Source organism: Dipteris shenzhenensis, chromosome 28 (genome assembly GCF_047967505.1).
Source record: "Dipteris shenzhenensis isolate YYH24624 ecotype China chromosome 28, Dip_SZ_1.0, whole genome shotgun sequence".
Lineage (NCBI taxonomy): Eukaryota > Viridiplantae > Streptophyta > Polypodiopsida > Gleicheniales > Dipteridaceae > Dipteris > Dipteris shenzhenensis.
This window is the reverse complement of record NC_141623.1, coordinates 14,735,696-14,758,189: the sequence shown is the minus strand read 5'-3', so window position 1 is coordinate 14,758,189 and position 22,494 is coordinate 14,735,696. Positions and strand designations below refer to the sequence as shown.

Below are 22,494 nucleotides of genomic sequence, written 5' to 3'. Positions count from 1 at the left end.
CAAATAGATGTGCAGACTCATCAATAGACAATGATCCAGCCAGATATAGAAGCTACCAAAAGAATATATTTCCCTCCAAAACTATGGACACAATACAAAGAGAGAGAGATCCAAAGTTCCACTAAAGCATGGTCCTTTGATCTTACCACCACGTACTTGTACTATGTGCCGGATATCTCTAGACTTGAGCCCGCGTGATCCACCTCGAGCATATGTAGACTCTCCGTGCAGATCACAACACCTTCCTCCCTGAGAGACAGCCAAGGTTCAGCCCTTGAGAGCTCAGTCTGCAGCACACCTTCTACTCTCCTTCACCTCCACAGCATGAGGCCCAAGGTAGTGTCTTCTGGCTGCTGCTGGATGACTGAATGAGGCACTAGGCCTCCTTTTTATAGGCCCAAAGGCCGACCAGTCTGTCCCAAAACCGACCCCCCTGGGACCTTCAAAACTAGGGCTTGTGCCCTTATTTCCATGCAGAGCCCCTATGCAGGCCGACCTGCCTGGCCGACTTGTACCCTGCCTCCCCACTGACTTGGGCTATTTATAGCTGGGCCCTTGGCCCTTCATTCCTTGCAGAGTCCCAGATTCTTGGTCTGCTCCATCTTGGGCCTGGTTGGCTGGGTCCAACCAGCCCAACCAGCCCTTCTTCTGGCCACCTTTTCTGCTGTTCTCTCTGCTCCATTCCTGCGCGTCTTTGCTGCTCTTTAGTTGCCTCCTGCCAGGGCAGACCCAAGGCTTTGATGCCCTGCCATCTGTCTTGCACATCAGCTCCTTTGGTGCAGCCTTTGAAGCTCTGGTTTGCTGTGAGGTGCTGCCCATGTGGCAGCCCACCCCCCCCTCTCTCTCTCTCTCTCTCTCTTCTTTGGGCAGATCTTGCCCTAGGTCTCCCTCCCCCACGCTCTCCTCATTTGGGGGCTTACAGATGGGGAGGTGACCTTTCCAACAGATGATGTGGTAGTGCGCATTCACTGCTGCTTACCAAAGTGTCTACGTGGCATTGTGTGTTTAGATGGTACTAATGACGTGGTATTTGATGACATGGACTTGTTGATGTAGCACCTGTGGGTAGGGTTGCAACTTGCCATGCACTAATCATAATAGTGTAGCGGGAGATAGACTGACTCACACTCTCTCTCCTGCTGTGAGTGAGAGAATCAGAGGGAGAAAGAAAGAAAGAAAAGAAAGAAAGAAAGAAATTTTATTAGAGTCTTCGGAAGACCGATGGGTCTATGAGACTGAAAGAAAACCTGATACAAATCACAGTAAGGGTGGAGCTACTGAAACGAGCATCATCACCCGTGCTGAATCCTAAGTCTAATCATACATAATCATATACATCTGAGAATATAGCGGGCCTCTGAAGAGGAATATATAACTGAATGAATGCCCAAACGGCTGAATACAACTGTATGAAGGGATGAAACCCTCACTACAAAACTGTACTAAAATAGACACTGTGGAGAGGAGGTGAATCCTCATTGATGATCCTGTGCGCCAAGGGCTACCCTGCTGGTCTGCTGCTGGGGCTCTGGCTGCCTTTGCTGAGCACAAGAAGGCCCAAGACTGTACGAGAAATGATGGACTTAGGGGCTTGCTTTTATAGGCCCCCTTGGGCCTAGAAACTGACCGATTGGAGGGCTTCCTGCACCGGCTACAGCAGTCTGCTGTAGCGACCCCTACTAGTACCCCGACTGACGTGGCACCTCGACAGTCCACATGGCAGTGCTGATGTCATCAATTTGCCACGTGGCAGCTCCTGCGCCTACTGCGACTGCTCTGTCCGTTGCTTGCGTGGTATTCCATGTGGCAGCCTGCTCACGTAGCTGCTTGCGTGGCTGCTGTTGAGCTAGCTGCCTGCATGGCAGTCCAGTATGTCCACGGGCTTGTGGATGCCCGTGACATCCCCTTTTGCTGAAACTTGAACTAGTACATGAAAGGGGCCTCCATCGTGCTGAAGGAGGTGACTGTCTGTGATATACATGGCTGATAAATCCTGATTTGAATACCTGGTTCATGAATTCAGAGATGATCGCTAAGTTCATGAAGTCCGATCTGTAGGAATTGAATTCCCAGGTCTGGTGCTAACTTCTGGTTAGGATACTGGCTGTGGGTTAGTGTTCCAGGATGATGCTCCATTTTGTTTTCCTCAGTGCATATAGGTGATAGGGACGGAGAAAGATTTGTTTTGAGAGAAACAGCCTGGTCCGGCTGTAGTAATGTGCCTATTGAGTATGTTTGCTCCGAATCACTCCTACGCACTTATCAACTAATTAAGTTTTCAATCTATCTTACATTCACGCATTAACCTAAGTCTGGGCCCCTCAATTCCCGATTAATCGCTGATTAACCTAAGGGGCTTAGTGTTAGAATTATAGATATAATTCAGCAGTGACCAATGTAATATAATAAGCTAGTTAGGGGCACTTTTCCCTCTTTAAGAGGTTTTTCCCCCTAACCGTAGTTAGTTCACTAACTATGGTTAGTGACTCTAAGGTTTTGTCACTAGGACAAAACCTTATCTTTCTCTCATTGAGTTGTACACTCTCACACTCTTCTATTGCAACTCAGCTTTCAGCTTCCAAGCTTCCAGCTCTCACTCTCTCTTGCTCTCTCTCACTCACCATCTCCTCACATTTGGTATCAGAGCGGGTTCAAGAGCTCCGTGCTCCCTTCAGCTCCTGCTTTTTGCCTCCAGCTCCAACCTCCCCGTTGAGCTCCAGTTGCAACTCACCTTCGCTGTTACAATTCGTCCGTACAGTCCGTACGACTGTACGGAATCTCGTCGTACCAATAGACTGTACCTGTCGTACCTATCTACCGTACCGTACCGTATCTGCTCATCTGTGCATTGTGTACCAGATCTGCTCGTTGTACATCGCCTCCGTACTCCGTACAGATCTGCTCGCCGATTAGCACCGTACTGTACGTGCGCTCCGTACAGATCTGCTCGTCGATCAGCACCGTATTGTACCTGCGCTCCGTACAGATCTGCTCGCAATTCAGCACCGCACTGTACCTGCGCTCCGTACAGATCTGCTCGCCATTCAGCACCGTACTGTACCCGCGCGTCGTACAGATTTGCGTCGTACAGCTCTGCTCCATACCTCGCCGTCCGTACTCCGTACAGCGCTGTTGTACGTACTCTGTACATTCGTACGGAATCCGTACCTGACAGTTCCGTACTGTCAGCTCACTGTCCGTACACTTCTGCTACAGGCATTCTGTGCAGAGTTTTACTTCTGCAGGTACTCGAGCAGTTAGTTTTTTGGGCAGGCTTTGTTTGCAGATAGCCATTGTTTGGCTGTATTTTTGGAAATACATTTGGAGCTTTGACAGAAATTACAGATTTGGGGCTTTTGCAGACAGATGTGCAGATCTAGTCTGAAATTTGGGGCTTTTGTTCAGAAATTGCAGATTTGGGGCTTTTAGTAAATCAGCCCCTTTTTGGTTGCAATTTCAAGCCACAAATTGGGGCTTTTGTGTTGGGAGAGCAATTTCTAGAGTTTTCAGTTCATACTGCCTTTCTTGGAGTGTTTTGCAGCACTTTTGGCAGATTTTGGAGAGTTTTTGATGCTTGGATAGATTTCTGACAGTGCAAGTACAGAAATCTAAGTTGCATTTACAGCCCGTGCTTGGCTGTGTTTTTTGGGAGTTGTGCATTTCATTCCCAGTAAGGGAATTCAGCTTTGTATCTGCTTCAATCTTTTTCTCAGATATGGCCCATCAAAATCAGAATGAGTTCCAGTTCGGTGGTCTTTCACAGGAAGACAAGTTGGATGGTACCAACTACTCCCTCTGGAGTTTCATGGTACACAATATTCTGATTTCTCACAATTTATGGGATTATGTCAATGGGGATGAGATCTGACCAGCAGATATTGCACCTGCTACCCCTCCCCAGCAAGGAGGTGGAAGAGGTCGTGCACAGGGTGCAGCTGCAGGACAAGTTGTTGGTGCAGCTACAGTCACTACTCCAGAGCAGAAGAGATGGGATTCACGGGATGCCTTAGCTTTGTCATGCATCTCTCTTTCAGTAAAAAGATTTATCATTCCGCATATCCGGTCGTGTAAGACCTCCAGGGCAGCATGGGATATTTTGGAAAGCATGTATGCAGCTCGGAATGATGCAAGGGTATCTTTCTTGAAAAGAGAGTTGAGTAATACACATATGGAAGAGGGTGACTCCATGTCAGTCCACCTCACAAAGCTACAGGATCTCAGAGAGCAATTGTTAAACATAGATGAAATTATTCCTGATTCAGAGATGATTACAACCACTCTGAATTCTCTTCCTGAGTCTTATCTCAGCTTTCATACCTCGCTGAACTTATCATTGAGGGGGGGTGCAAATCCTCTCACTTTTCATGAGTTGATAGGACTTCTGCTTCAGGAAGAGCAGACCAGGAAAAATTTGGCTTCACGTGCAGGTGAACAAGCCATGCTCTCAAAGTTTAAATAAAAAACAAAGGGACAGGCAAAGACATCAGTAAATCAGCCTTCCAGTGGGTCAGGACAGCCTTCCCAAAAGGCTAAAAATGATGCAAGTAAGCCCAAGAAGAAGGGTTTTTGTCACTACTGCAAAAAGCCAGGTCATCACATAGCAGAATGCAGGAAAAGGCTTGCAAAAGAAAAGAAAAACAGCTCAGGTATGGCTGTTTCAGATTCAGCTCCTCATGCATTTGACAGTGGGGATGCTGCAGCCAACTTTGTTGGACAGGATTATGCCTTTTTATCTTGCATTTCAGATTCTAGGTTGGCTGTTCCAGATGCTCGGGATAGTACAGTCACTTGCAGTGATGATACATATGCATTTTTGACTTGCAGTTATGACTCTTCTACAGATGCATCTGCTTTCAGTGTCAATGAAACACTGAACACTTGGTATTTTGACAGCGGTGCATCCAAGCACATCACTTCTAGGAAGTGTCTTTTTACTTCCTTGCATCCACCTCCCGTTGGTAAGAAAGTCACTTGTGCCAACAACTCATCATATTCAGTACGTGGCACAGGAGTTGTTGAGCTCACTGCCATTGATGGCTCAATTTTCAGACTTTCAGATGTATATGTGCCTGGCATAACCAAAAATCTTCTTTCAGTGTCCACTCTTAACAGAGGTGGATTTCAGGTCATCTTTGAGGATGAAAAATGTGCTGTCCGAGACAGGGAAGATGACTATGCCTTAAGGTTATCTGGTACTCTGCTGCGTGGGCTTTTTCAACTTGATATTTTTGAGAAAAGAGCAGCCCATGCTCTTGCAGTTTCTACCCCTACAACTGCCATGCAGAATGCAGAATTATGGCATGCCAGATATGGCCATATGCATTACAACAGCTTGATGACACTTCAGAAGTTTTCCATGGTTGATGCATTGCCACCTCTTGAGATACCTCCTCCACATGCCTGTGAAGGGTGCATTTTAGGCAAGATGCATAGATTCCCCTTCAAGAAGGATGGTTCAGTTAAAGCTGTCCGCAAATTACAGCTTATACACAGTGATGTCTGTGGTCCCATGAGGACTCCATCGTTGGGTGGTCATCTCTACTTCGTTACATTTATTGATGATTACTCCAATTTTACTTGGGTTTATGGGTTGAAACAGAAATTTGAAGTGTTCACGGTGTTTAAACACTTTTCAGCCATGGTTGAAAATGAAACCGGACTCAAGATACAGACATTGCGCACAGATAGAGGTTGGGGAATACTTGTCTACAGAATTTGATGCTTTTCTGAAAGCCAAGGGTATTGTGCATCAGTTCACAGTCAGGCTGACCCCTTAGCAAAATGGCAAAGCTGAAGAGGAAAAATAGAACCCTCATGGAGATGGACAGATGTATGCTGAAAAGCAAACACATGCCTCACAAATTCTGGCTAGAGGGTTTGATGTGTGCCAATTACATTTTGAATCGGGCTCCCACTAAGGCTTTAAAAACAAAAACTCCTTATGAGGTCTGGAATGACAGGAAGCCTTCAGTGGATCACTTCCGAGTCTTTGGATGCCTTGCTTATGCTCATGTGCCAGTTGAATTTAGGCACAAGTTGTCAGATAAAGCCATCAAATGAATATTTGTTGGCTACAGTGCAGAAAGCAAGGGGTACCGTCTCTACAATCCTGCTACACGCAAGATCATAGTAAGTAGAGATGTGATATTTTCTGAAAATTCAGCTCACACTCAGGCTGAATTTCAAATGCCTTCGTCTTCAGAGGATGTCTTTGAGGGGTTGCTACCCATTGCCTTGGGTTCCCCTGCTGATTTTTCTGATGCAAATCAGAATTTACAGCAACCTCCAGATGCTTCAGTTCTGCCACAGGATGTCTTGCACCCTCCACAGGCAGTGGAACAGGTGGTGCAGCAAGAAATTGCAGACATACATGCAGCAAAAACAGTCCCAAACTGGCTGTTACAGACTCTCAGGGAGAGTAAAATTGATGCTCCGTTATCTGGCAGGACTCGCAGTGCAACAAGGCACATGGAAGGTGCTAATTCAGTGGAATCAGCATATGCAGGTACTCTCCTTGATGAGGAGGAGCCTGCCACATTCGAAGAGGCAAAGGATAATGTGCATTGGATGAATGCCATGCACGATGAGTTGCAGTCCATTGCAAAAAATCAGACTTGGGATGTTGTAGACTTGCCACCGGGTAAACATGCCATTGGCACACGATGGGTTTTCAAGGTCAAACGGAAGCTAGATGGCTCCATTGACAAATATAAGGCAAGGCTGGTTGCTAAAGTCTATGCTCAGAAAAAGGGCATAGATTATGAGGAGACATTTGCTCCTACATCCCGGATGACCACCATCCGATCAGTTATTGCAATGGCCGCACATTTTGAGTGGAATGTTCATCAGTTGGACATAAAAACAGCCTTCTTAAATGGGGACTTGTTGGAAGAGGTGTATGTCAAACAACCTCCAGGCTTTGAAATTACAGCAAATGCACTTCAAGTATGCAGGCTTAACAAAGCTTTATATGGGCTGAAACAGGCCCCTCGTGCATGGTATGCCAAGATCCATGCCTTTTTGACCAGCAAGGGGCTACACAATAGTCCTACTGAGAGCACCCTCTATATCAAGATGGATGGGGGGGAAATTTTAGTCATCCTTCTTTATGTCGATGACTTACTGCTCACAGGGTCCAATGAAGACAAAATTGCAGATTTCAAAGCTGATTTGCAGACTAAGTTTGACATGTCAGATTTGGGGCTGCTTCACTTTTATTTGGGGATCTAGTTCTCTCATGAGAGACGTGGCAGTGTTATGTCTCAGTCCAAGTATGTTCAGAAACTCTTGGACAGATTTAACATGCATGAGTGTAACCCCATAGCCACTCCCATGGAGCCGGGGCTGAAACTCACAATGCATGATGCAGGAGAATCAGTTGATGCCACACTTTACAGTCAGGCTGTTGGATGCCTCATATATCTCTGCAACACTAGACCTGATATTCAGTTTGCAGTATCTCAGGTGAGCAGGTACATGCACAGCCCAAAAACTATGCATTGGCAGGCAGTTAAGCGCATCTTCCGTTATTTGCAGGGCACAAAGTCTTTTGGCTTGCTATTTCCCAGGGGGGGTGACTTGCAGATGCATGCCTACAGTGATTCAGATTGGGTTGGTGATTATGACACTAGGCAGTCCACTAGTGGCAATTGTTTCTTTTTGGGTAAATCTTGCATTTCTTGGCTGAGCAAGAAACAATCTACAGTGGCTACCTCATCATGTGAAGCTGAGTACAGGGCAGCTTTCACAGCAACAGTTGAATGTGTCTGGCTGCGACATCTATTTGCTGATCTTCATCTGTCTTTGGAGGGTCCTTCTCCAATTCTCACTGATAGTCAGAGTGCCATTGCAGTGGCAAAGAATCCAGTGTTTCATGCTCGCACGAAGCACATTGAGGTTCACTATCACTACGTCAGAGAGAAGTTGCATGCAGGAGAGATCAATATGATCTTTGTGTCCACACATGACAACGTTGCAGATATTTTCACCAAAGCACTACCACGTGAAAAGTTTGAGGCATTTCGCAGTGTCCTGAACTTATATCCGTTTGGTGATTGATCAGCCTTGTACATGACATTGGCACTGCAGGGGGGTGTTAGAATTATAGATATAATTCAGCAGTGACCAATGTAATATAATAAGCTAGTTAGGGGCACTTTTTCCTCTTTAAGAGGTTTTTTCCCCTAACCGCAGTTAGTTCACTAACTATGGTTAGTGACTTCTAAGGTTTTGTCACTAGGACAAAACCTTATCTTTCTCTCATTGAGTTGTACACTCTCACACTCTTCTATTGCAACTCAGCTTTCAGCTTCCAAGCTTCCAGCTCTCACTCTCTCTTGCTCTCTCTCACTCACCATCTCCTCATACTTAGGACATGGGAAGAAATAGGATGGGAATGGGAAAAGGTGGTCCCAAGTGGTCCCATGCATATTTCTATCCTATTCCCATCCCACCATATGCTAACAAAAAAATAACTAGGGATGGGTTTAGGTGAAAGAGGACACATGGCATCATTTCATGTGTTTAGGAGGTGGGGATCACGTGGGGACAAGGACTCTTGTCATCCTCCCATGTTTTGGAATCCCTAAAAAAGGGGAACCCATTCTGGTTGCCAGGGTATAGAGGCCATGGTTCAGGATGGGAGAAAAAGTGGCTACTCCCATTCTAAATCCATCCTAGACCATTTGGTCTAGGATGGGTGTAATGATGACAAAAAGATTCCCATCCTAAACCCATGCTAGTCCCATCCATGTGCTAATGCCCTAAGTCTATCTCTCTTGCGTCTCCCCTCCATCGCCACCAATCCCTCCTTGGGTTCTTCCTCCATCGTCACCTCTCCCTCGCTCGCTTCTCCCTCCCTCGTCGCTCCTTCTCTCCCTCCCTCCACTCCCTCCCCCTCCGGCCTCCCCCTCCCTCCTCCCCCTCCCCCTCGTATCTCCAGCCTCTCCCTCCCTCCGTTCTCCCCCTCGCCTCTCTCACTTGTCCCTTAGGCCCTCTCGCCTCTCTAACTATTCTTCCTCCTTGACTCTCCTCTCCCTCAGCTAAGCCGCTCCCCTCTCCCACTCTTCCCCATATCCCCTCCTCATCCCCTCCCCCCCTCTAGAAGTTTTTGGAACGAAGGTTCTAGTGCCTGTGCTGATTTTCATTCGCAATTTTTACGAACCTTATCGAGTTGTTAATTGTTTGGGTCTAATCGCTTGGGTTTAATCACGCCCCCTTTGCATTCCTCCCCTCACACACCAACTAATTAATTAATAGGTGGCTTTTACCAACTGGGGGGCTCATAATTCAATTAAGTAATTAGGCCTTCCTCTTACCCGACTCAATTAATCTAAACTTAAGAGTCTCAATTATTCTAATGCACAATTAACCTATCGCTCTTCCTCCCTACCTGGCTTCCCCCTACATCTGCGCCTCTCTTCCCCCTCTGTCTATGCCTCTCAGTCTCTCCCTCCCCCTCGAGCCTCTCCCTCCACTCCCTCCCTCCTCCCCCTCGCCTCTCTCACTGCTCTCACTCCTCTCCCTTCCCCTTGCCTTCCGATCAACCCCCCTTCTCTCCCCCTTCCTGCCCTTATCTTCCTCCTTTCTGCTTGCGCTACATTCACTCAGCTTGTCGAGATTCGAGCTACAGTGTCTAGGAGATGGTCACAAGCATCGCTAATTGTAATATATGGGTAGCGTGTTGTAGCTTAGTGATGGGGGCATACCAAACATGTCTTGCGGCCACCCTCATCATACGGCGTAGGTAATAAGTTTGAATTTTGAGAAGCATGCGGTATGGCTTTTGTTTGGTCATCGCCTGAGGGATTGCTGGTTTGTATTGGTTTTCCCTCAAAATTTCTAATAGAGGGCTTTTTTGTCTAGGAAAAAAACAATTGGCACACTAAGCGGATGTAGAGCGCATTTAGTTGGAGGAAGGCTGCATGGTGGAGTGTGGTAATGTGATATGGGAAGAGGTCCTTATTGAGTTAGAAATACCTACTCTTTATATGGGAAAATCTTACTAAAAACGTTAGTTTATAGTATTTGATTAAGTGGAAAGACAAATGGAAGAAGATGTAGCATGGGAAAGTTTAAACAAACTCGAGAAAAGGTTGTTTTCGAAGTTGTCAACAAATACAAGGAGTAGGGGAGTGTTTGCACCATGTATACACAGCGATGATGATCCCTAGTAGAGTAGTAGTGCTTGGAAGGCATGTATCTGGTGATAGAGACCCCTAGTAAGGTATTGGTGATAACAACTACCTCAAGAGGCCTTGGTCTAAGGGGTAATCAGCCCTATGATATTTAAAATGGTACCTTTGAGTTGGGGAATTTCAAGGCCAGACATAATTGCAACAGTAGGATATGTAATTCACTACCATTGGTTAAAAATATGAAGCATATAGTTGTAAACCTAGTAGAATCATGAGCACACATGCTTTATTTGTATTTATGGCATCACGTTTAGGACAAATTGTTGCTTTTAATTGAGATAGGAGTACTATTGGACTTTGGATTTTGAGCTGGCTGATGTATGCCAAGTCTTCCAATCCTTGGTGCAATCGGTTATTCCTTTTATTGCTAACAAAATATTTACCCGTGTTTTCCTTGCAGTATATTTCAGTGAGCATGTGAATTGCAAAGATTTATCTCTTCACAGTGGTTTTTCCTTGGATGTTTGTTGTAAGGACTAACTTGGGCTTGACCTTCCAAGAATCTCTCTCTCTCTCTCTCTCTCTCTCTCTCTCTCTCCATATATATATATATCCTGATCTATGCATATTATTCTTCAAGAGCATGTAGTTCACGTGGTGTACATGGTAATTTTTAAATTTCAGGGTTTGTAAATAGACCAGTCAAGACTCTGTGTTATGGTCAAGTTTTGTGGGGGTGTATATGGACACAAGCTTCCTGTCTTTACTAAGGATGTAAGTTCTCTTCATGATCAGGATATTTTGGAAACAACAGGCCATTTTATTGATGGTCTGAAATTCAAAGGCGGCTCAACAAGCTTGATGCCAAAAGGATTCCTGAGAGAAATCACTACTATAGCACATCAACATGGTGTATATGTCAGCACAGGAGGTTGGGCTGAACATGTACTTGCAAGGGGGCCAAGTGTTTTCAAGCAATATGTCCAGGTGAGGTCTCTAGAATTGGCTGTAAAAAGATAAGTGCTGATTTAACATCCCATGACCTACACTCCAATAAATTTTTTTGTTTTCTTTCTGATTCACAAATATGTTGTGGGTTAGTAAAGTGGTTTGATAAAATGAGACCTGTGTAGAGACTGGAGACAAAACTTGAGAATGCATGTCTCCTTTCCCTATGTCTGGTAGGTTCAATGATAGGCAGTTCTTTTACCCCTCATTGTCTGTAACTTGCTTCAAGGCACGAAACCTTAGGTGTCATTGGTATTTTTTAGTACAGAAAACCTTACATTATGTGTGATTCTAGTTTCAAGAATAAAAATTTTAGTAGGGTGTCATTCAATTCTTTTATGAAATGAAGGTTTGAGGACTTCTTACATTTTGTAAGTGGTAGGATCATTTTATAATAGTGTATTGATTGCTTATTGCGGGTGAAAATAAAAATAACAAAAATGATGCTGCAAAGGATTTGTCAGGAAGGGATGAAAAGGGCAGTCTCTTTTTTAGGTCATCTTCTCAGTCTGTTTTTCGGAGGCTTGTGGACGGATCCTTCAGACACCTACCTTTTTCCACAAGCAGTTTTTTAGAGTACAAGTAGTCTTTGACTATACTGTAGAAACTAAAGTCATCAGGAGGACGAACAAATGCCACATCTCACGGTGAGTGGTCCTCCCTAGTTAGTGTGTAGCCTGCGGGGGCCTTGCTCTATCATTGCCCTAGACAAAAAGGCCTGCACTCGTAGGAACAACAATCCCCTCCCACATTCACTTAATGAAGAGAGGGTCATTCTTTAGGAGGGACTAGTAAACCTCTTCGTAGTAGGAAGCAGCATGCTTTTCTAGCACAACAGAGTTCCCATTGTTAGCTCTTACTGATGAGGGCTTCCCATAGAGGTGATGTGTCCAACCTTGCCAGGTCTAGGTGATATAGCAAATCCGGCCTATACTTCTATGCGAGGATAGAATCATATACCTAGGCACCATCATGCTGAGTCTGCAGTGTCAGATGAGATGAGACAGGAGATTTAGCTCCCTCGCACAGCAGACAGGACTTCCAAGGATCTTCTCACCGATTTTCAGGAGTAGGTCAACTTTGTGGTTGAGGTGATTGGGTGTCTCGGTATCGGTGTATTCTTTTGGGCGAAATTTCACAAATTTTGCAAAATTTTGGCACCCCCAAGGGTTTTTAGGGGGAAATATGGCTCCAAAATAAAAAATAATAGACAAAGGTTTGACTAAAATGTGACTTTATACACAGTTTGGACAAGTTGGCGCCAAAAACTGAACTAGGACTGTATTATACTGGGCATAAGTATATGGAATATAGTGTAAAGCATCATGATACTTCCTCCAAAATACACTGCTTGGTATCTGTCCCTCACTTGCTGGACACCGCAAACCCTGTTTCCTTTTCTTTAGAGTGTTGGGTTCCTGTCTAGTCTGCTTGTAGACAAGTGACTTCAGCTCCTCACGTGTTGCAGGCTCCCTCATCTTTGCACAAATGGTGTCTGTGATGCCTAGGTGGGCAAACAGCCCCAAGCGTTGTTTTCATATTTGGGGTAGCCACTTCAAGTAGAACCTATCATGCTCTCATCATAGCTTGCAATCTGTCAAGACACAACATAGACATCATAAACGAGAAATCCATTAGAAAGACTTCATGTACATCATAAGCATCATCCAAAGCCCATAGGGGAGGAAGCTACGAGCTCGCTCCCACTCCTACATGATATAGGCCCTTACCTTGTAGGGTGGCCTTGTCAGGAAGGACCCAACATCTAATACCATCAGGTGTGTTAGTCAAGGTTCCTAAACAAGTGCCCTCAGTTTATATTTTGTTAATTTTGATCTCTAAAATGGCTTTCTTTTCCTAGATTAGCTCTTCCAAAGCTTCTAGACTTCATTCCTGCTAACTCTAGTCCCTCCATCGGCCTGTTGCCCGTCCCTAGATCAGTTTGAATTTTGGAGTCATTCAGGTTTGACTTTGGATCCTACTAGTTGTAGGCTAGTATCAAGGTTAGGGCCATTGAGGGCAAGGCATTATTTTTCCTTTAACAGCAGATTTTGTCGCCATAAATCAAGGAATAGAGATGGACCTTCGGAAATTGCTTTTATTAGTAAATGATACTCCCTCCAATACCCTCGTCATTTGTCCAGGCTTGTCCACAAGGTTGTTGGGCTAACTCTCAATTACGAATGTTGAAATGAACAAAAACAACCTGTCCCTTGTATACTAAATGTTTTCAAAGTATGTCCCTTAAATATACCAAATGAAGACCATATTTGTGATGACCCCAAGGTCATAGCATGATGGCATTGTGATGGAAGCAAGAGACCCTTGAAAGGGTTCTAGTTTGACTTTAGTCTATACACAGTGTACGGGGTACCTAGGGTAGCTCTCTCTCTCTCTCTCTCTCTCGGTGGCTTTCACCAAAGAGAAAGAGAGAGTGAGAAAGAAAGAAAGAAAGAAAGTTTATTAAAGTCTTCTCTCTCTTTCTATGTGTGTGTGTGTGGGGTGGCTTTCACCAAAGAGAAAGAGAGAGTGAGAAAGAAAGGAAGAAAGAGAGTTTATTAAAGTCTTCGGAAGACGGGACTAATAGAAAACTGATACAAATCAAGCAGAAAGGGTGGAGCTACTAAACGAGCATCAACACCCATGCTGAATGCTAAGTGCTAAGTAGTACATAGTCATATCATCAGTAGTGACATCATCATCATTGTCATCAACATCATCATCATCCTCATACTCGGGTCAGGCACCATCAGGGCTGGCTGGCACTAGTCCATGCAAGCGGCCCCATAGAAGTATATGTGTCAGGGGGATATTGATATGTAGCCAGTGATGGAGTGCTGGCGACTATCTGTGGGTGCCACCCGTCTCGGTCTCCTGGCAATGACTCTGCTCTTGACCAGGGCTATAGTAACCCCTGTGGCCGAGCCCCAGGCCTGAACAGGGATGGGAGGTCGCTCAGTGTGATCTGCATGTCCATCCGTTGTCGAGTGCAGCGTGCCTCAGGCTCTAGGATCAGTGACTGTAGGGCGCGTGCGGTCTGACTGGAGGAATTCTGTGATCCTGCTCTGAGAGGAAATGGGTCTTGTGTCTGAGGACTGTCTCTGCGTCTTGAGTAAGTGCTCCCTATAGCGGACCACCTCATGGATAAAGGCGGCGAGGTATCCTTGGTTTGGGTATGAGAGAAGTTTGGATAATGGCCCAAGACCGGTCCCTAAAAAGGCGATGGTATCGATCATGGATCTCGTAGTACACGGGGCATCTGAACGCGAAGTGCTCCTCTGACTCCACCTCCTGTCGATCACATAACATGCATATGCGTCTCTGCCTGGGTATCCCCTCAGCTCGCCCTCTCTCAATACGAAGTCAGTGTGATGAAACTCGAAACTGCCCGATAGAGATCCTCAGTGAGTGTGGTAGGTGGATCTGAGTGTACTCTGGTGGGGCAATGAAACCCTCCTCAGAGATGTGTAGACAGTGGTCTCTGTAGAAATTGAGCTTCACTGGAAGCTCCCTCGGCTCCAACCAGGTCCTGAATGTGTAGATCTTCTTGAATGACCTGGTTGACCTCATGGTATCCCAGTGGGATAGATGGAGCGTCTAAGCTGTACTGAAAGGGAGGCAGCCTGTCTATGTGAAGCCCCAATCTCTCAAACAATCTACGTGTCTAGGCATACCAACCTCTCTCATCCCCCCCATCTGCGAGGCCCATGGATGAAGATAGAGCCAGCCATGGCAACTTGTGTCGCTTCGCTATACTGGACCCGTAATGTCTGACGCGGTGTAGATAGGTAATGGTCTGGAACGCTGCATCTAGTTGCAGTGGGGACGTGCCAAATGATATACTGTGGCACTGATGGCTTGCTTCAGATCATCCGCGAGAGCAAGAGGATCTGTAATCTCTCCACTTGAGCTCACTGTGTGTCTGAGAGATCCAGCCCCAACAAGGGTTGCCGTACGTGCTTGCTGGTCGAACCAAGGAGTCAAAAAGAAGAGCCTTGGTTTGAGGGTTTTGAAAGTGTGATTGGAAAGCACTCCAGGCGAGCAAGTGAGGCATTGTACCAACTATTGCAGGGCATAGAACCAGGAGGTGGAGGTCTAGTAGAACGTGTGGTGTACGGGAAGGCATACAGGGCAGCCTCATGGAGTGAGCGGCTAACTAGGGCAGCACGATCCTCGAGAAGGGGTATGTGATTAATGTGTGAGTAGTGTGTATAGCCGTGCGGAGTAGGCAGGTGATAAGTCGCGATCAAAGTGTATGTCATGATAAGTGGTGTATGCGATCGGCGGTGTGTGTGGTCCTGTGAGACGGGGAGTGGAGATGTTGAAAAAGAGGTGTGGTCTGCCCCATGTGGGAGTGGTGAAACAGAGAAGTCAATGATGTGTGATGTGAAGGCAGGAGATCCCATGGTGTAGTCAACTATGCTAGAGCCCCCCCCATGTGTGAAACAAGTGAAGCCACCTGAGGAGGGCTATAGCTCAAGACCATTACTAGATGATGAGGTCGTGTACCCTACCCATGTCCAGAAGTGAATGCCCGTATGATGTGATTGGCCCCTGTCTGTTCGCAGATGCATGTGTCATCCTTGCCTCATCAACGTGAATGTCTGGCAGCAATATGGAGTCGTCTTGGAAGTCTAGAAGCGGTACTTGACGTGTGCTCGTCATTGTGTTGAAGTCCCCAACAAAGAGTACTTCTCCACGGCTCGAGAGATCCAGAATGTCTGGAAAGAGAGCTACATATGGGGACGTATCGCCCTCCTCACGTGTATCCCTAGCGAATTGAGATGTCTCAGGTGGGAAGTAGCATATTGCTATGAATAGATCACGGCCCCCTGTGCGTCGGATCCGGATCCACATGAATCTAGAGTGTGCATCCCTCCTCTCGATCGAGATGACCCCAATGAGAGAAGATCTGTATAGGACCGCCACACCTCAAGATCCTCGTACTCCACCCGTCTCCCTCGTCTCATCCCTGAATGCTGACTCCCATGTGTATCCATTGATGATCGGTAGTGGTGTGTCTTTGTGTAAAAGACTATGTCTCGTCCTACAAAGGATTCCGAGAAGTTCTCTGGATCAGACCATAGGGTACCATTACAGTTCCAGATGGTGCATGAAAGGGACTGGGTATGTTGGGTCTCATAGACCCTGTCTCCCTATGCGGAAGAGCGGGTGGGTGCTCGACGGGGGCCTATCAGAAGTCGGCCGTCTCGGACCACAACCCACTTTCCCTCCCTGCGGGCCACTTCCCGCTGTTGTAAGAGAACGTGCCTCTCCTCGACCTGCAGGGGTGTCAGGTCCTCATCCATGGATATCGTAGGGTGATCACGCAAGGCCTGTCTATGTTGGAGCGCTGCCAGTCGTGCCTGGGTTTCTCGAAAGTGCATGACAAGGGGGTGCTCTCGGTTGGGATCTCTCCCTACTCGCCAAGCCCCCTCGATCCCATGCTCTGAGACCCCCAAGCTGGTGGTCACAAAGGTTATCGCATCGTCGACAGGAATGGCATCTGTACGTGGAATACCGCGAACTCTGATGTTGAGGGCCTTACTGGCCCTTTGCTGTTGTTCCAAGAGGGTGGCTGAAACGGTTGTCTTTGCAGGCCCCTGTTTTGCCACATCTACCCACTTGGTCGTCTCTGCGATGACAGATTGCATAGTGGCGATTTGAGCCTCTACAGTCGTTGATGGGGTAACCTCTAGGGGCTGTCCTTGGGGTGGTCACCTCCTCCCTGATTTGTGTGATGTCTCGCCTGAGCTTCTGTATGACTCGGGGGGGGGGGGGGAGAGAGAGAGAGAGAGAGAGAGAGAGAGAGAGAGAGAGCACCCTCCTCCTTGATCTGTGTGATGTCTCGCTTGAAAGAAAGAAAGAAAGAAATTTTATTAAAGTCTTCGGGAGACCGTGAAGGTCTATGAGACTAAAGATAACTAGTACAATGAGCATAACGGTGGCTTCTGTATGACTCGAAAGAGGGGGGGCGAGAAAGAAAGAAGAAAGAAAGTTTATTAAAGTCTTCGGGAGACCGTGAAGGTCTATGAGACTAAAGATAACTGATACAATGAGCATAACGATGGTGGTCTCAAAACGGGCCAACCAACCGTTTCTACAAAAAAGAGGTTATGAAGGACTATGTGTCTAGTCCTGATACAAAAAATATGTGTCTACCTCCAGATGATACAAAGAAGAAGAAGGGGAGGGCACAAAAAAATGGGGCAGAGGGGGGAGATACAGTATACATGTGCAGGTGGTGATCGTCAGAGACCAATCATAGAGGGGCCGTCAAATGGGAAGTCGGAAAAAACCCTGCGATAGAGAGAGAGAGAGCGAGAGCAAGATCGAGATTGAGATATTAAAGTCTTTGGAAGACCGATGGGTCTATGAGACTGTGAAAAAACTAGTACAAACGAGCATCCGCACCAATGCAAAATGCACAAAATGCAGAGTGATAGTACTAAGTCCTAAGTACAATATAGTCATGTCGGTGGTCGATTATCAGTATCAATCTCATCATCATCATCATGAGGACATCAGCGTGGATGAGGCAATGGGGACATGAAATCGGTGACAGAGTGTTGTCGGCAACTCACGGGTGCAGCCCTGGCACGTCTCCTGGTCATAGCTCAACCCGGCAACTAGGGCTACTGTGACCCTTGTCGGGCAGGCTCTGACTCTGAACAAGGAGGGGATGTCCCCAAGTGTGATCTGTGTGTCAACCCTCTGGCTGAGCTGCCGGGTCTCGGTTGGGATCTCTCCCTTCTCGCCAAGCCCCCTCGATCCCATGCTCTGAGACCCCCAAGCTGGTGGTCACAAAGGTTATCGCATCGTCGACAGGAATGGCATCTGTACGTGGAATACCGCGAACTCTGATGTTGAGGGCCTTACTGGCCCTTTGCTGTTGTTCCAAGAGGGTGGCTGAAACGGTTGTCTTTGCAGGCCCCCGTTTTGCCACATCTACCCACTTGGTCGTCTCTGCGATGACAGATTGCATAGTGGCGATTTGAGCCTCTACAGTCGTTGATGGGGTAACCTCCAGGGGCTGTCCTCAGGGTGGTCACCTCCTCCCTGATTTGTGTGATGTCTCGCCTGAGCTTCTGTATGACTCGGGGGGGGGGGGAGAGAGAGAGAGAGAGAGAGAGAGAGAGAGAGTACCCTCCTCCTTGATCTGTGTGATGTCTCGCTTGAAAGAAAGAAAGAAAGAAATTTTATTAAAGTCTTCGGGAGACCGTGAAGGTCTATGAGACTAAAGATAACTAGTACAATGAGCATAACGGTGGCTTCTGTATGACTCGAAAGAGGGGGGGAGGGGGGGCGAGAGAGAGAGAGAGAGAGAGCGAGAGCAAGATTGAGATTGAGATATTAAAGTCTTTGGAAGACCGATGGGTCTATGAGACTGTGAAAAAACTAGTACAAACGAGCTGTGGTAGTGGAGCTACTAACCGAGCATCCGCACCAATGCAAAATGCACAAAATGCAGAGTGATAGTACTAAGTCCTAAGTACAATATAGTCATGTCGGTGGTCGACTATCAGTATCAATCTCATCATCATCATCATCAGGACATGAGGGTGGATGAGGCAATGGGGACATGAAATCGGTGACAGAGTGTTGCCGGCAACTCACGGGTGCAGCCCTGGCACGTCTCCTGGTCATAGCTCAACCCGGCAACTAGGGCTACTGTGACCCCTGTCGGGCAGGCTCTGACTCTGAACAAGGAGGGGATGTCCCCAAGTGTGATCTGTGTGTCAACCCTCTGTCTGAGCTGCCGGGTCACTGGCTTCTGGTCTAGGTCACGTCGATGCCTCATCTCGTGGGGGTCCATGCGATCTAGCTGAAAAACGCTGTGATAGAGCTGATACGTGATGACCTGAAATGCAGCGTCTAGCTGTAATGTGGGTGACCCAAACTCAGCTTGAATGATCTGGTGAGGAACGGATGGCTTACCACGAATCATCCGTGATAACATGAGAAGCTGTAGCTGCTCCACACAGGCCCACTCTGTATCCGACAAATCTGGCCCCCAACAAGGGCTGTTGTACATCCCTGCTGGACAGACCAAGGAGTCAAAAAGCAACCCCTTGGTCCGTGGATCCTGAAAGTGTGAGCGGAAGCACTACCTCTCTAGTCTGGCCAATAAAGCATATCCTCTGCTCAAGCGTGCCTGCATCGCGGGTCTCATAGTAGAGAATGAGTTTGGGCATGTTATTGGATTCATCTCTCTCTCTCTCTCTCTCTCTCTCTCTCTATATATATATATATATATATATATATATATATGTGCATGCATGCATGCATCTATCTATCTATCTATCTATCTACACACACACACACACACACACACACACACTTACATACATACATATGTATGTATGTATGTATATCTATATGTGTGTGTGTGTGTGTGTGAGAGAGAGAGAGAGAGAGAGAGAGAGAGAGAGAGAGAGAGTTTATTAAAGATCGATGGGTCTATGAGACTATTAGAAAACCTGATACAATGAACAAAAAGGGTGGAGCTACTAAACAAGCATCCTAACCCATGCTAGAAAATCGTGTAGGACATGGTCAATGTCATCATCATCAATATTACCTTACTCAGTCCTCACTAACATCATTATCATCATAACAAATATAGCCTGACCCAATACAATACAATACAACACACACATGGCATGTGATGTCAAAGTATGCCAGTGATGGGCTAGGCTATGCAGACATAAAGCCCGTGATAGCTCGTTGTCTGCTATCTAGAAGTGTATTCTGTTGTGACCTCCTGGCGACGGCTCTACGCTTGACAAGCGCCACGGTAACCCTTGTTGGCCTGCCTCAGGTTTGAACGTGGATGAGATGTCAGCTAGTGTGATCTGTGCATCTGTCCTCCATCGAATGTGTTGCGTATCGGTCTCGGGGTCTCTACCTCACCTGCTATCCGTGATCAGTGGGGCAGCATGCTCTGGCTGGAAGAACTTCGTATTCACTCTCAGAGATGAGTTTGATAAGGCCTCCCATCTTATGATTGGATGAGACATTCTCTATGATGAACCACCTCATGAATGAAGGCGGCGAGGCACCTCTGGTCAGGGTATGAGAGAAGTATGGAAAGGGGTCCAAAGCTGTCTCTGAAGACGTAGTGGTATCGTCCACGGATCTCATAGTAGACTGGGCAATGGAACCTCTGACTCAATCTCATGTCGGTCACATAGTGTGTAGATACGTCTCTTTCTAGGGATCCCCTTCACTCGTCCACTCTTGATCCGGAGTTGGTGTGATGAAACATGGAACTGCCCAATGGAAATCCTAAGCGAGTGTGATAGGTGAATCTGAGTGTACCCACCCTCCTTGGAGATGCACAAGTAGTGATCCGCTCTGAGGGCTCTTTTTTTGGGGGCCCCCATAGGGTGGACTTTGTGGGAGACTAGGACTAGAGCAGACCTAAGCGACCTCGGATCTCATAGTATGCAGGGCATTTGAAAGTGAAATGCTACTCCGACTCCATCTCTTGCCGATCACAGTGTACGGATGTGACCCTCTTTGGGTTTTTTTTTTTTTGTGCCGAAAAAACAGTGCTGATTATATTACTTCGAAAACAAGATACATGAGGTCAGCTTTGCAGCTGACGGGGCTGCGTACACAAATCGGACGCAGCCCTAAAAGGAAACAAAAAATAAAAAAAGCTCTCTCTCACGGAGGGATCAGGCGAGTGTGAATGAACAGCCAGAGAGGTGGTGAATAGCGCCACTGAAGGCCTTGCGAAGTATGCTCGAAGAAGAGGCCCTGCGTATCCCAATCACGGAGGAAACGTCTCCGCTTCTCCCTGCCAGCCCGGGAATCTCCCTGTATCTGGTCCCACTGGCCTCTGAGTGTGTGTATAATCTCACTCCAGATGTCGGTCATGACCTGGGCAGTCGAAAGAGAGGTGCCGCCGAGATTTGCGCGCAGCGCGAGGACCAAATGTGCCATCCAGCGATGCTGCTAATAATCTCCCAGACTGGCTGCCTCTCCTGAGATCTTGTGTCAGCCTCTGCCAGGTGCGGCGGAATGCCCTCTAGCGGCCCCCAAGTCCCCTGTGTGATAAGGAACATGGGGTCCTGCGGGCCTGCCTCGAACAACTGATGAAAGCCAGGTGTGGTGTTGCACCAGCAGAACGCGCCCCAAGTGATCAAACCTAGCTCCGGTGCTGCGCGAGTAAGGATCCCGAAGGTCCACCTCCACACTTCCTGGGCGCGAGTGCAGCTCCATAGGCAGTGTTTTGGTGACTCCTCGTCCTCATGACAGATCTGACAAAGTCCATCCTGACCAACCTGCCGCAACCAGCTCCCCACTGGAAGACCCTTGTGGGCGAGTAGCCAAAGGAAGTAGGAAATCTTCCGCGGCCGCCAGCTCTCCCACAAGGCCTGCAAAAATAGCCTGGAGATACCCTGAGCATACCAACTGGGCCGCTGGGTGGGCGGGCGGCTCTGCATCCTCATGAGAACTCTCCTGCCCAATGTCGTGCTGTAAGTGAAGAAAGGGGCCGGCCCCTGGCCTGCCACAACCTCTGGCCATCTCCACTCTCCTGGGTCCCAATCAAGCTCTGACAAGGCCCGCCCCTCCCAAAGCCAGAGTCGCCATAACTGTAGCTGATCCTGCTCTATACTAGGATCGGTCCGCCAAACCTTCCCCACGAGGCCTATGACCCGAACCCTCTGCCACGGGAGGAGGGGGTTGATGAGCACACCCTCTCTCCTGAGTCGACCGTCCCCCAAAACCGCGAAGAAGGAAACAGAGGTGTCGTCCATCCGGCCTGCAACCACCAGTGGGATGCCACGGGGGGTGAACTGTCCAAGCCAACGGTCATCACCAGGCATGAGGATCTGAAACTCGGGTGGAACCAACCAACCGGCTGGAATCGCTCCGTCTATCTCTGTGCGTCTCGCCTGAGCTCCACGGGCACCTCCAGCTGCGGCTGCTAGAGCAACGGTCTCCAAGTGTCTGTAAGTGTCCCTCCAAACTCGAAGGGACCGGGCTGGCCCCCGCATCCAACCGTCCCACATGATATGTGATCTCTCCCCCAGCTGAAGGCCCAAGGCATCTCTGACCTGATCGTTCCAGATGAGCGGCTGGCGGTCGATCTCCTCCTGATAGCTAGGAGGGGACTGTATGAGACTGAGACGGAGCCGCCTCCAAACCATGAGAAGGCTACGAATGAGCGGGGAGCGGGGGTGAGTGAGCGGTGCAGAAGTGAAGATCCACCGGAGGGACGGTAGCCACTCTCCACCTCGGCGCGGGACGCAAGAACCGATCCCCTGCTGAAGTAACAACTTCCACGTTTGCCCCCCCGGGGTCAAACTGCGGATAACCAACTTGCCCAGCAGGGCCT

At 47.6% G+C, this 22,494-nt stretch overlaps 1 protein-coding gene across 1 annotated transcript in view; it reads left to right on the top strand.

Moving 5' to 3' along the window:
* HSA32 (Aldolase-type TIM barrel family protein) overlaps nt 1–22,494 on the top strand; it is a 45,425-nt gene that overhangs the window by 15,664 nt on the left and 7,267 nt on the right. Inside the window, exon 2 of the mRNA XM_087400128.1 lies at nt 10,932–11,123. Coding sequence (XP_087256254.1) covers nt 10,932–11,123 — 192 coding nt within the window. The remainder of the gene's footprint in view (nt 1–10,931; nt 11,124–22,494) is intronic.